The 13907-nt window shown below is 44.4% G+C and overlaps 1 protein-coding gene across 5 annotated transcripts in view; it reads right to left on the bottom strand.

Annotated features, from left to right (window-relative positions):
• HOOK3 (hook microtubule tethering protein 3) overlaps positions 1–13907 on the bottom strand; it is an 89409-nt gene that overhangs the window by 17573 nt on the left and 57929 nt on the right. For all 5 annotated transcript variants that reach the window (XM_050944368.1, XM_050944366.1, XM_050944367.1 and 2 more), the window contains exons 7-9: positions 12204–12266; positions 10268–10351; positions 9261–9424 (exon numbers count right to left, since the gene is read on the bottom strand). In XM_050944368.1, the coding sequence (XP_050800325.1) occupies positions 9261–9424; positions 10268–10351; positions 12204–12266 (311 nt within the window). The remainder of the gene's footprint in view (positions 1–9260; positions 9425–10267; positions 10352–12203; positions 12267–13907) is intronic.

Raw genomic sequence — 13907 nt, 5'->3', positions numbered from 1 at the left:
GAAATTCTAAGGCTTTCACTGTGCTACTGAAAATCTTTGCTAAAACATTCCTTTCAGAATCTTTGCTAAAACCTCCTCTCACTATATGTGAAAGAAAATGTAGAATTAAGTGAAGTAAAAATCTTAAATGAATCCACATGTTCCACAGAATCTCTATGGATAGTAATTCCATGCTCTAAGAAGAATATAACAGTAGGGATCTATTATCGACCACCTGACAAGGACAGCGATAATGAATATGAAATGCTAAGGGAGATTAAAGAGGCTATCAAAATAAAGAACTCAGTAATAGTGGGGGATTTAAATTATCCCCATATTGACTGGGTACGTCACCTCAGGACGAAATGCAGAGACAAAATTTCTCAATACTTTAAATGACTGCTTCTTGGAACAGCTGTTACAGGAACCCACAAGGGGAGAGGCAACTCTCAATTTAGTCCTGAGTGGTGCACAGGATCTGGTCCAAGAGGTAACTATAACAGGAATGCTTGGAAATAGTGACCATAATATAACATTTAACATTCCTGTGGTGGAAAGAACACCTCAACAGCCCAATACTGTGGCATTTAATTTCAGAAAAGGGAACTATGCAAAAACGAGGAAGTTAGTTACACAGAAATTAAAAGGTACAGTGACAAGAGTGAAATCCCTGCAAGCTGCATAGACACTTTTCAAAGACACCATAATAGAGGCCCAACTTAAATGTATACCCCAAATTAAAAGGCATAATAAATGAACTAAAAGAGAGCCACTGTAGCTTAACAACCATGTAAAAGAAGCAGTGAGAGATAAAAAGGCATCTTTCAAAAGTGGAAGTCAAATCTTAGTGAGGTAAATAGAAAGGTGCATAAACACTGCTGAATTAAGTATAAAAATGTAGTAAGAAAAGCCAAAAAGAAGTCTGAAGAACAGCTAGCCAAAAACTCAAAAGGTAATAAATTGGTTTTTTTAAGTACATTAGAAGTAGGAAGCCTGCTAAACAACCAGTGGGATCCCAGGACAATCGAGATTAAAAAGGAGCACTTAAAGACAATAAAGTCATTGGGGAGAAACTAAATGAATTCTTTGATTCAGTCTTTATGGCTGAGGATGTTAGGGAGATTCCCAAACCTGAGTCGTCCTTTGTAGGTGACAAATATGAGGAACTGTCACAGATTGAAGTGTCATTAGAGGAGGTTTTGGAATTAGTTGATAAACTTAACAACAAGAAGTCACTGGGACCAGATGGCATTCACCCAAGAGTTCTGAAAGAACTCAAATGTGAAGTTGCGGAACTATTAACTATGCTTTGTAACCTGTCCTTTAAATTGGCTTCTGTATCCAATAACTGGAAGACAGACAGTTAATGTCATGCCAATATTTTAAAAGGGCTCTAGAGGTGATCCCAGCAATTACAGACCGTTAAGTCTAACATCAGTATCGGGAAAATTAGCTGAAACAATAGTAAAGAATAAAATTGTCAGACACAGAAGAACATAAATTGTTGGGCAAAAGTCAACTTGGTTTCTGTAAAGGGAAATCGTGTCTTACTAATCTATTAGCATTCTTCGAAAGGATCAACAAACATGTGGACAAGGGGGATCCAGTGGATACAGTATACTTAGATTTCCAGAAAGCCTTTGACAAGGTCCCTCACCCAAGGCTCTTTAGCAAAATAAGCAGTTATGGGATAAGAAAGAAGGTTATCTCACAGATAGGTAATTGGTTAAAAGATAGGAAACAAAGGGCAGGAATAAATGGTAAATTTTCAGAATGGAGAGGGGCAACTATTTTCCCCAAGGGTCAGTCCTAGGACCAATTTATTCAATTTATTCATAAATGATCTGAAGAAAGGGGTAAACAGTGAGGTGGCACAGTTTGCAGATGATACTAAACTGCTCAAGATAGTTAAGACCAAGGCAGACTGTGAAGAACTTCAAAAAGATCTCACAAAACTAAGTGATTGGGCAACAAAATGGCAAATGAAATTTAATGTGGATAAATGTAAAATAATGCACATTGGAAAAAATAACCCCAACTATACATACAATATGATGGGGGCTAATTTAGCTATAACTAATCAGGAGAGATCTTGGAGTCATCGTGGATAGTTCTCTGAAGACGTCCACGCAGCGGGCAGCAGCAGTCAAAAAAGCAAACAGGATGTTAGGAATCATTGAAAAAAGGACAGAGAATAAGATGGAGAATATCTTAGTGCCATTATATAAATCCATGCTATGCCCACATCTTGAATACTGAGTACAGATGTGGTCTCCTCATCTCAAAAAAAATATACTGGCACTAGAAAAGGTTCAGAGAAGGGCAACTAAAATGATTAGGGGTTTGGAACGGGTCCCATATGAGAAGAGATTAAAGAGGCTAGGACTTTTCAGCTTGGAAGAGAGGAGACTAAGGGGGAATATCATAGAGATATATAAAATCATGAGTGGTGTGGAGAAAGTGAATAAGGAAAAGAACGGTTACTTACCTTTTGTAACTGTTATTCTTCGAGATATGTTGTTCACGTCCAATCCACATTAAGTGTGCGCGCATCGCGTGCACAAGCATCGGAAACTTTTCCCCATAGTGGCTCCTGTCGGGCCAGCGGGGCCCCCGCACCATGCATATATACCACCGCTGGCCTGACCCCCTCCAGTTCCTTCATGCCGGCGACTCTAACAGAGGGGAAGGAGGGTGGGTGGTGGAATGGACGTGAACAACGCATCTTGAAGAACAACAGCTGCAAAAGGTAAGTAACCATTCTTTCTTCTTCGAGTGCTTGTTCATGTCCATTCCACATTAGGCGAATCACAAGCTTACCTTTGGAGGAGGGTAGGAGTCATGAAACAATAGATTGGAGGACCACCCTGCCAACTGCTGCGCCCTCCCATGCCTGCTAGTTGACCGCGTAGTGGGTCGTAAAGGTGTGCACCAATGACCAGGTGGCTGCCATGCAGATCTCCTGGACTGGGACCTGTGCAAGGAAGGCTGTGGAAGCTGCCTGCGCTCTGGTCGAGTGGGCCATGACTGCCGGAGCTGGGACACCAGTGAGGTTATAACACGCCCAAATGCAGTCCATAATCCACGACGAGATTCGCTGTGTCGACACCAGGCTGCCCCTCATCCTCTCAGCGACAGCCACGAATAGCTGCGTCGACTTATTAAAGGGTTTGGTGCACTCCAAGTAGAATACGAACACTCGGCAGACATCTAGGGTGTGCAGGCTGCGATGACTTGGGCCCGTATGGGTTTTTGGAAAAAACACCAGCAGGCAAATGTCCTGACCACGATGGAACTGTGAGACTACCGTTGGGAGGAACTTAGGGTGTGGGCGGAGCTGCACCTTATCTCTGTGAAACACAGTATATGGTGGCTCCAAGGCGAGATCCCTCAGCTCCGATACCCTTCTGGCCAAGGTGATGGCCACCAGGAATGTCACCTTCCAGGAAAGGTGGAGAAGGGAGCAGGTAGCCACGGGCTCAAACAGGGGCTCCATGAGCTTAGAAAGGACTAAGTTGAGATTTCATAGGGGAGCAGGGGGGCATGAGTAAGGAAACACCCCTTCCAGACCTTTGAGGAATTGTCCCACTGTTGGGTGGGAGAAAACCGAGTTACCTAAAAACCCTGAGTGAAAGGTGGAAATAGCCGCCAAGTGCACCTTAACTGAGGATGGGGCCAGCCCTTGCTGCTTAAGGTGCAGAAGGTACTCCAGAATGGTTGGAAGTGGGGCCTGGAGCGGTCGCACCTGTTGTGACCCGCATCAGCACAAGAAGCTCTTCCACTTGGCCAAGTAAGTTGCCCTGGTAGAGGGTTTCCTATTGCCAAGTAGAACCTGCTGCACAGGAAGGGAGCACTGGCTCTCCAAAGCATTTAACCATGCAGCTTCCACGCCGTCAGATGCAGCGATTGCAGGTCGGGGTGGAGAAGCCGCCCTCCGTCCTGTATAATGAGGTCCTAGTGTAGGGGCAGGGATATCAGGGCCTCCACCAACAGCTCCAACAGCATGGTGAACCAGTGCTGGTGGGCCCAGGCCGGGGCGATGAGAATGATCGATGCCCTGTCCCTGTGCACCTTAAGCTGTACCTTGTGCACCAGGAGAATCGGGGGGGAAAACATATTTCAGTTCCCCTCCCCACCGGATCACAAATGTGTTGTTGGCTATTGAGCCCAGGCTGCAACCCTGGAACGAGCAGAAATGTGGGCACTGGGTGTTGTCCTTGGTAGTGAACAGGTCCACCCAGGGAAACCCCCACCTCCGGAAGAGCGAAAGCATGACGTCCGTTTTGAGTGTCCACTCGTGCATGCAGAAGAATCTGCTGAGGTGGTCCGCCAGCTCGTCCTGCTCCCCGAGGAGATACCCCACCTAGAGGTGAATGGCATGGGATATACAGAAGTTCCAGAGAAGGAGAGCTTCATGGCAAAACGAGGAGAAGCAGGCTCCGCCCTGCTCGTTTATATAAAACATGGTGGTCGTGTTGTCTGTCAGAACTGTCACACTGTGACCACTCAAAGTGGCGTGAAAGGTCTGGCATGCTAAACGAACTGCCCTGAGCTCCTTCATGTTGATATGGAGCGATAGCTCCCTCCCTGACCACAAGCCCTGAGTTCTGAGATTCCCCAGGTGAGCTCCCCATCCGAGATCTGACGCATCTGTTACCAGTGTCAAGTCCGGCTGTTGTGCAGCAAAGGGGATGCCCTTGCAAACTTTGGTCTGGGACTATCACCACCTCAATGGGTCCAGCACGTCCCCCGGGGCTGTTACTATCAAGCCCAAGGGGGCCCTGCCAGGGAGGTATACATGGGCAAGCCAAGCCTGCAGAGTTCTGAGTCTCAGTTTGGCATGCCTGACCACATGCGTGCAAGCTGCCACGTGGCCTAGCAGTCACAGGCAACATCTGGCTGTCGTAGTGGGGAACTGACCAGTGACTTCACTGCTTGCTGGATGGCTGGAATCATGATTCCAGAAGGCTCGCTCTTGCCTGTACCGTGTCTAGCACCGCCCCTATGAACTCCACTCTCTGTGTTGGGATGAGAGTGGACTTGGGAACGGAGCCCCAGCCTGCGGAATAGACTCAGTGCCATCTGCATGTGGGACTGAACCTCTTCTTCACATTGACCTGCCAGGAGCCAGTCATGGAGGTATGGGTAAACTCGAACCTTCTGTCACCACAAGCACGCTGCCACCACCGCCATGCATTTTGTGAATACTTGTGGGGCTGTAGCAAGGCCAAACGGTAGAACTGCGAACTGGTAGTGCTCCTAGTTCACGATGAACCATAGAAATCGGTGATGCGCTGGGTGGATGGTGATATGAAAGTACACGTCCTTCATGACGAGGGCAGCATACCAGCCTCCCGGATCCAGGGAGGGGATGATGGTACCCAGAGAGACCATGCGGAATTGGGCCTTGACCATGAACTTGTTGAGCCCGCGCAGGTCTAGGATGGGATGAAGACCCCCCTTGACCTTGGGGATGAGGAAGTAGCGGGAGTAGAACCCTTTTCCCCTTAGGTCTAAGGGTACTATCTGTACCTCCCCCACCTCTAGGAGCGAGTGAACCTCCTTTTCTAGGAGATGCTCGTGAGAAGGATCCCTGAAGAGGGACGGGAAGGAGGGTGAGGGGTAGGCAGGGAGGAAAACTGTAGCATGTACACGCTTCGCACCGTGCATAACACCCAGTGGTCTGACATAATGCTGGACCACGCATGGGAGAAGCGGGATAGGCGGTTGAGGAAGCACAGGGATGGATCCGGTGGATGATCTGGTACGCTGTCCTCTTGAGTGCGACTTCAAAAGCCTGTCTTAGAGCCCAGCTGAGATTTATGTTGGCCTTGGTTCTGGCTAGGCCTATTGGAATTGTTGTTGTTATAGCGCCGCCTCCTATGGTCTCCGCCCCACCTGCGGTAAGGCTCTTGCCGAGGACGAGGCTGGTACTGGTGCTGAGGAGGGGGTTGCAGCTTAAAGGGCTTCCTCTGAGTTACCGGGTATGCATACCCAGTGACTTGAGTGTGGCTCTACAGTCTTTAAGGCTATGTAGTTTCCAATCAGTTTGGTCTGAGAAAAGTCCGGATTCTTTGAATGGGAGGTCCTGGATCAAATTCTGGACCTCAGGCGGCAAACCTGACTCCTGAAGCCACGCTGAGTGCCACATGACTACGCCTGAAGCTACTGTCCTGGCCGCCGTGTCCACCGAGTCCAGAGACACTTGGAGGGAGGTTTTCACTACGGCCTTGCCGTCCTCCACTAGGGCCGTGAACTCCTGTTGGGAGCCCTGCGGGAGTTTGTCCTTAAACTTCCCCACCGCCGCCCAGGAGTTGAAGTTATGCCCGTTGAGGATGGCCTGTTGGTTAGCAATCTTCACCTGGAGGCGCCCTGATGAATACACTCTCCTGCCGAACAGGTCCACGAGTTTTGCTTCTTTGGCCTTGGGGGCCGGGCCTTGTTGCCCATGGTGCTCTTCCTTATTCACTGTTGAGACTACCAGTGAACATGGGTTCGGGTGACAGAACAAGAAGTTGTAACTTTTTGACTGGGTGAAGTACTTGCGCTCTACACCCTTGGCTGTTGGTGCGCTGGATGCCAGGGTCTGCCATATAGTCATGTAATTAGACTGAATGGTCTTAATGAGTGAGAGCGCTATTCTGCAAGGACCTTCCACGCTCAGAATGTCCACCATGGGGTCTTCCTGCTCCACCGTCTCCTCGGCTTGCAACCCCAAGCTATGGGCCACCTTATGAAGCAGTTTTTGGTGGGCCTTCTGGTCTAATGGCGGAGGTCCTGGCACCACCATGCCTGCCACTGCTTCATCCGGGGATGACGAAGAGGTTAGCGGCTGCTCAGCTTCCTCTTGCTGGTCCCCCTCGGTCTTCCTCCCTCAGGGAAGGGACTTCCGGCTTGAGCTGGTGCCGGTGGTCCTGGGATGGCACCGGGTACAGTGCCAGGCTTTCGTGTCTCTCGCTTAGCGAGGCTGCAGGCAGCTTGGACACCGTAGCTTCCCTTACAGGGGATCAGGATCTCTGTACCGAAGAGCTGGCCCTAGAGGGAGCACCTTGACGCTGGTGGTCGGCCCATGGAGTCCAGAAAAGCCAGTGTCCTGGCAGTACCCATTGTGGTAGCCAGCCAGTTAGTTGTTCCCTGCTGTCCAGGGCCCGTTGTGGGTAGCTGTATTGGCCCGAGTTGGCGCCGGACTCCGGTGACGCCGAGTGTGAGGGCCATTGTAGTACCATCGATTTGTGCCTGTGGGAGGCTGATGATCAGCTTCTGGCTGACCGGGACCAGTACCGCTGCTCTGTTCCTGAGATCGGGACCGGTACCTTCTGGGCGCCTTTGGCGACTCCCGACTTGAGCCCTGCTGGTGCCGGTTTTGGGGCGAGGGGCACCGGGGAGCGCTGTAGGTCCTGCACTGACCCCGTGTGTTAACTCATCTCCAGTACCGAGACTTCCATCTGACTCAAGGGTAGCTGGGAGTCTTTGGACTCAGAGCTTGACCGGGACCAGCGCCGGGATGGTGACCTCGAACGGCTCACCATTGCCGGCTTTCCCCTCGACAGCACCCTGGGTGGCGGTGCCAGAGGCTTCTCCCTGGCTGGCAGGGGGCTTGTCGCTGACAATCCGATGAGGTCTTTTGCAGCCTCAAAGGTGTCAGGGGTAGAGGGTTGATTTATCGTGCCCTCGAGCCCTGCGTCCACACTGAGCTCACTCGTAGCTGGACTCAGTGGGACTTGAGCAGCCGGTGCCACTGGTACCGGAGTAGGTGCAGCATCCCTTCCATTCTCCCCTGTGTCCGGGGCCTGAGATGGTGCCTGTCTTTTGCGAAGAGCGTCCACACCCCTCCTTTGGCTTTGCCTTGGGCCATATCGGAGAGGATGAGCGGTGCCGGGGCCTATTTTGTCATTCCGAGGCCGACGGCTTATGATGCTTGGCTGGTACCAGGAGTCTTGATGACTCCGGGGCACTCCGCACCGAGGACGCTGAGGCCAGTGTTGGGCATTCCGGGCCCGGTGGCTGCAGCGTGGCCTCCATCAACAGCTGCCTTAAATGAAAGTCTCTCTCTCTCTCTTTGTTCTTGGCTTAAAGGCCTTACAAATCTTGCACTTCTCTGTTTGGCGAGCTTCCCCCAGGCAACGTAGACAGGAGTCGTGGGGGTCACTAACAGGCATAAGCTTGCGGCACTTGGGCCAGGGCAGATGCCAGAGTCCTCCAAGCATCTGATCTACTAAGAATTCAGCAACAATGAAAACGCTAACTAAGTGATAACTGACTGATAACAGCTATGCCCGACGGGAGCCGCTAAGGGAAAAAGTTTCCAATGCTCGAGCACGCGACACGCGCACACCTAATGTGGAATGGACATGAACAAGCACTCATAGAGGAAAGTTATTTACTTGTTCCCATAATATGAGAACTAGGGGCCACCAAATGAAATTAATAGGCAGCAGGTTTAAAACAAATATAAGGAAGTTCTTCACACAGCGCACAGTCAACCTGTGGAACTCATTGCCTGAGGAGGTTGTGAAGGCTACGACTATAACAGGGTTTAAAAGAGAACCAGATAAATTCATGGAGGTTAAGTCCATTAATGGCTATTAGCCAGGATGGATAAAGAATGGTGTCCCTACCCTCTGTTTGTCAGAGCGTGGAGATGGATGGCAGGAATACCTGTTAGTTCACTCCCTCTGGGGCATCTAGCATTGGCCACTGCTGGCAGACAGGATACTGGGCTGGATGGACCTTTGGTCTGACCCAGTATGGCCATTCTTATGTTCTTATGAAAGAACAAAGTGGTAGTGGAAGAAATACGAGTGGGAGTGGAGCTCTCTCAAGCGCTGCTTTTATCTTTGAGTAAATCACAAAAAAAATGGTTTTTCAAGGGGGAACATTATTATTAAGGACACTGTCCCAGTTTGAACTGAGAATTTCTTGTCCCAGAACTATGGTTAGAAGTAAGTATATATATTTTATCCTCACTGAGCTAAAAGATGTCTGAAGGGATTATGTACACATTTTTTCAACTACTACTTTGGGCAGAGAGTAAGCATGGAAAATTTCAGCCTAAAAAGCAAATGTTTATAAAATCTAAGCTTATAAAAAGATGGGCCATAATGGCAACTTATTTGTGAACTTAACTACAGTGGTCATTATGGGCACCCCCATAATAATTCAACATAACTGCCAATAGGAACAAAATGTTTACTAGTTAAAACGAAATATCTGCTTTCTGGAATATTTCATAAGGCGTCTGTTAGTTCGAAATGAAGTTTACTGACTCTGGATCTCTTTACCTAAATGTTTCCTCCTGGAGCTGTTCTAACTGTGTCTGCAGTTGCAGGTGCCTACGCCCTGCAGGGCTGTTGGGATCTTCTATAGAATCAGATTGGTTCAAACGTTCCATCAGGATCTGGTTCTCAGCTAGTAAACTACTTTTCTCCTCTTGAAGTGCTGCAACCTGTTACAACAAAAGTGCAAAACTGGAACAATGGAATTGTCAGCTTAAAGAGCAAAAGGTGTGCAAGTGATGGCGCTAGTATGACCCACAACTGGCGATAGATGGACTCGTAATAAACTTATATGAGAGCAATGCATCGTAGCCTTAATATTTATCCAATTGCTACGTGATGTACCCAAGATATAACAACAATGGAGGCATAACAACATTAATTTTTTAAATGTAGATTCTAAATTATATTTATTAGAGACATCTAAAACTGAACACAATGTAGCCAGTTATCAAACAAAAAGGCTTTAATACATTAAAGTCTTAGTCTACCTTCAAAAGAAAATACTAGTATCCTGTAATAAAATCTTATTAAAGCACACTTTTACTCTGAAAATTGACTTTGATAAAATGGCATTTCTGAGCTCCAGGTTTATTCTTTTCATGTTTTCCAGATCAAGTTTGCTCAATTTACTCAAAAAAGATGACCTAAGATGTGTTCTTCACACAATTTTTGTATTGGTGTAACTATTTTGGTAAGGGGCACAACTTCCCTCAACCCAAATAGTTATACCTAATACAATTCCTAATGCCAGAATACCGGTATAGCATATTCCCTTCCTGTATGAGACTAGCTAAACTAGTATAAAGCACCTTTATACTGCAACCACACTCAGGAGGATTGCATTTCTTTAAAGTGGTACAGCTAAAGAAGTACAACTTCTGAGTATACTTTTAAAAAGACAGGTCTCCAAACTGACTCCTTTCTTCAACTGCCTTAGAATCACCATGCCCCTTCTTTCTCAATCTACAATTTCCATAAAATGTATTGTGCACATATAATAAACTACCTACCTGCATATCTAATTCATGGCACCTCTGGGCAATTTCTTCTTTTGTTGCTAAAGCTTCATTTAATTCTTCTGTAGTTTTCTTCAACTATTTAAAATTAATATAAATATTTTTATTTTCACAATAACATTACCATAATACATGTAATTCTCTGTAACCATAAAGGATGTTGAATGATATCACTGTGAAGTCTGATTTTATGCTCATATTTATTTTGAAAAAAGTTATTGACTATTCTACTTTTATAAGACGACAAAGGGCACCTATTATCATTCAAGAGCTCAGATACTTCATATGAGAGAGATGAACACAGCTGAAGGCAATGCTTTGTTCCAAAATAAAGTATTAAGGCAAGCATTTTCATTCTACATGTTGAGCTCAAGAACCCCCACAACCCAAATGTTGGAAAGCATATCACTTCCGTACATTTAAAAAATTGTCAACACCACTTTTCTTTACAAGAGTGAATAGTTTCGGTTTTCACTGTGTTTGCAAATACACAAAGGACTGGGAGATGGATTACAAGGAATAGACAATTAAGGTAAAATGTGTCTAGCCACTGGGCACACTACTTTTGCTGCACAAAGGGGAAACAATTGCTGTGGTAGAGGACAAGTCTAAATCTGAATGACATCAGTTAAAATAACAGGAGTACTTGTGGCACCTTCGAGAGTAACAAATTTATTTGAGCATAAGCTTTCGTGGGCTACAGCCCAGTTCATCGGATGCATGCAGTGGAAAATACAGTAGGACTTAATATATACATTTGCATTTATTCAGTTATGTCTCTAAAGGATTTTGTAATAATGGAAAGATTTATGGCTTCCAAGTTTCTCTAGGATTGTAAAATTAAGTACATGGAAAGAAAATCAGTCTGAGAAGCAAGCACAAAGACACTACGTATTTTTGGAATAAATGTGAAGAATTCCTACAAGCCTTACAAGGGCCTCCTACTTCTCTCCACGATCTAATCTATTGTAGAGAATGGCATCCCTGTCATTTTTCAGGTTTATAAGGGACAACTGACACATAAAAATTAATTCCATCTTTTAGACAGTATGTACAGCCACACAGATAACTTATGATATGATTCAGTAAAAACAGTATCATTCTCCAGGTTATACCTCTACCATTTTAGGGACTGTGGCTGAGGCTGTAGAAACAACAGAAATGACAGAATGTGCTCTCAAAATGCATACACAATAGCTGAGGTATATTTGGTCCAGCATTTTTCGCAAATACTTCAGTCACTGAGGAATTTTCCCAAGATTTCTCAAAGCAGGAAATTCACAACAGTTCCCAGAATTATTGCAAGGATATCTGAGCCTGATCTAGCCCACTAAAGCCAAGTGATATCTTTCTGTTGACTTCAAAGAGAGTTGTCATGAGCAAAAAAGTTTTGTCTACAGCTAATAAATGTTACTAATTCTATTTAGTTTCTTCCTGATTATCCTTTGACTTGTAAGGTCTTCACTTCTTGCTATGTCAGAAATAATGCTAGTTTTGAGCATGACAGCTACAAACTATTCATAATGCTTATAATGAATTTTATTTTCCAAAGAAATATTTTTGTTCTGCACATGCACTGTGAACAATCACATTCAGAAATATATATATACCAGTTATTTTATTTACTTATTTATTTGTTTAAATGTAGCAATACTACTGATGGACATAAGCCACAGGACATAATTACATAAATATATGTAATTGCAACTTCTGATTAACTGACTTTCTTTTAAAAATTGTACTTTAACAAAGAAATAATATTACATTTAAAACTTTGAATGTGTGTTCCTTTGTTTGAATTTTTCCAAAAGATTTTCCAAAAAAGAGAAGATGATGATGATGAGGCAGCCTGCTTACAACATACCATATACCAGACTAACTGCACACTGATTTCCTGATTAAAGAAAAAGAAACATCTGGTCTTAGGTACCTGACGATCAAGGTCAACGTAAGCATCATTTCCAACAGAGACTGGAGATTCTTTACTCATCAACTGCAATTAGATTACACTGGATTAGAAAAAGCAAAAGATTTATTTGTATATTAAAAGCTAAGTTTTCATTTACAAAAAACCCAGATCAATCCTAAATTTAAGAAAGGTTTGTTCTGAAGATAAGGCCTTAAGTTTTCAAGTCACATTTTCATGTATGGTATATACAGAGAGAATTACAAATCTGCAGGACAAACACTATAAAGAAATATGAAAAAAAAATCTTATCATCTGGTACATATCCCTCCGTATAAGCATGCCTTCCTATTATCCATCATGAAAAGCTCGGGATGCTTTTTGCAGAATATTTGCAGCAATCCATATGGTAGTAAAAATTTACTCTGGAAATTTCCCTCTAACAGTGATTCTCACCCTTTTTCATACTTTGACCCTATGTAACACCAAAACAAAAAATCTGTGGTCCCTGCTCCTCCCATTTAATTACGTATATTAAAAAAAAAAAAAAAAAAAAAAAAGGGCTGATTATGACTTCCCCTCCTGACTTGTTTGCAATTCCGAGGTTAAGAGCTCATGCTCCGGAATGAATATTTTTGAAACTGAACCACTGCAACTTGCATGATATATTTACTGAACTATATTATTTGGAGAAACATAACCTGTGAATTTTTTAGGGTTGGTGGAAAGAGAAAATCAGATCTTTTTTAGTTATAGCTTTCTAGGGAGGCTCCAGATTGGCTGACATGCTTCTCCGAAGGAAAAAATTAGCAGATAAGAAAATAAATCCTCTTTCTGGACACACATCCAATCTGTTACAATATCAAAATGGCTAGAGGGGATTCAAACATAAAAAAATGCAAAAGGAAATTCCCAGACTGCGGGGAAAAAAACAATAACCTATGTTAAGACAGAAGTTAAGATTGAGATACATATTAGTAATATAAAGGTAAAAATAATTAATTAGTTATGTTGTAATTAACCCAAAACGACGTACTACAGGTTTGTACTGCGTGTTTTGGGGATTATTAGAATATATTCATTTTTTGGTTTGTTTTTTCTATTACATGAATAATAGAAATTAGAAATGAAAAAAGACTAACCAATCTAACCATACATCTAATCAATCCTGATTCCAATGCCACACTGTTCCCTTCAGTGTAATTCCTCATGCTTCACCCAGCCTGGGGTTAAAAAACTCTCCATAGCCCACTTCCACTACATTCTGTGGATGGCCACTCTGTAGTCATAAAACTCATAGTGATAATTTCTTCTGCTATTTAGCACTCGGCTTTCTTTTTCTTAAATGCAATCCCATAACTTCTGGTTATATTACAATGTACAGTAACAAATTGCTCCTCATCATCAACAATCATGTCACTCACATATTTGTACACTTTTACACCCCACTCTTTAGCTGTCATTTAGCCAACCTATAAATATTTAGGCATAGTCAATCTTATCTCCAAAGTTCCTCCAGCCCTCGACCATTTTTGTTGCTCTTCGCTAAATTCCTTCCATTTTATCTACAACTTTCTGGTGACAAGCCATTCAGAAATGAAATATTGCATCTACAGAGCCCAAATTCTTATAAGGAGGAATTATAAAGTCCCTGTTCTGTGATTTGGTGTTTCTGAAAAGCCAAATTGATGGCCTTTTCCATTGCCACAAACAGTAGGTGTTGTGAAC

This window comes from Gopherus flavomarginatus, chromosome 3, assembly GCF_025201925.1.
Source record: "Gopherus flavomarginatus isolate rGopFla2 chromosome 3, rGopFla2.mat.asm, whole genome shotgun sequence".
Lineage (NCBI taxonomy): Eukaryota > Metazoa > Chordata > Testudines > Testudinidae > Gopherus > Gopherus flavomarginatus.
Note: the sequence above shows the minus strand (reverse complement) of the source record. Positions and strands in the feature narration are given on the sequence as shown.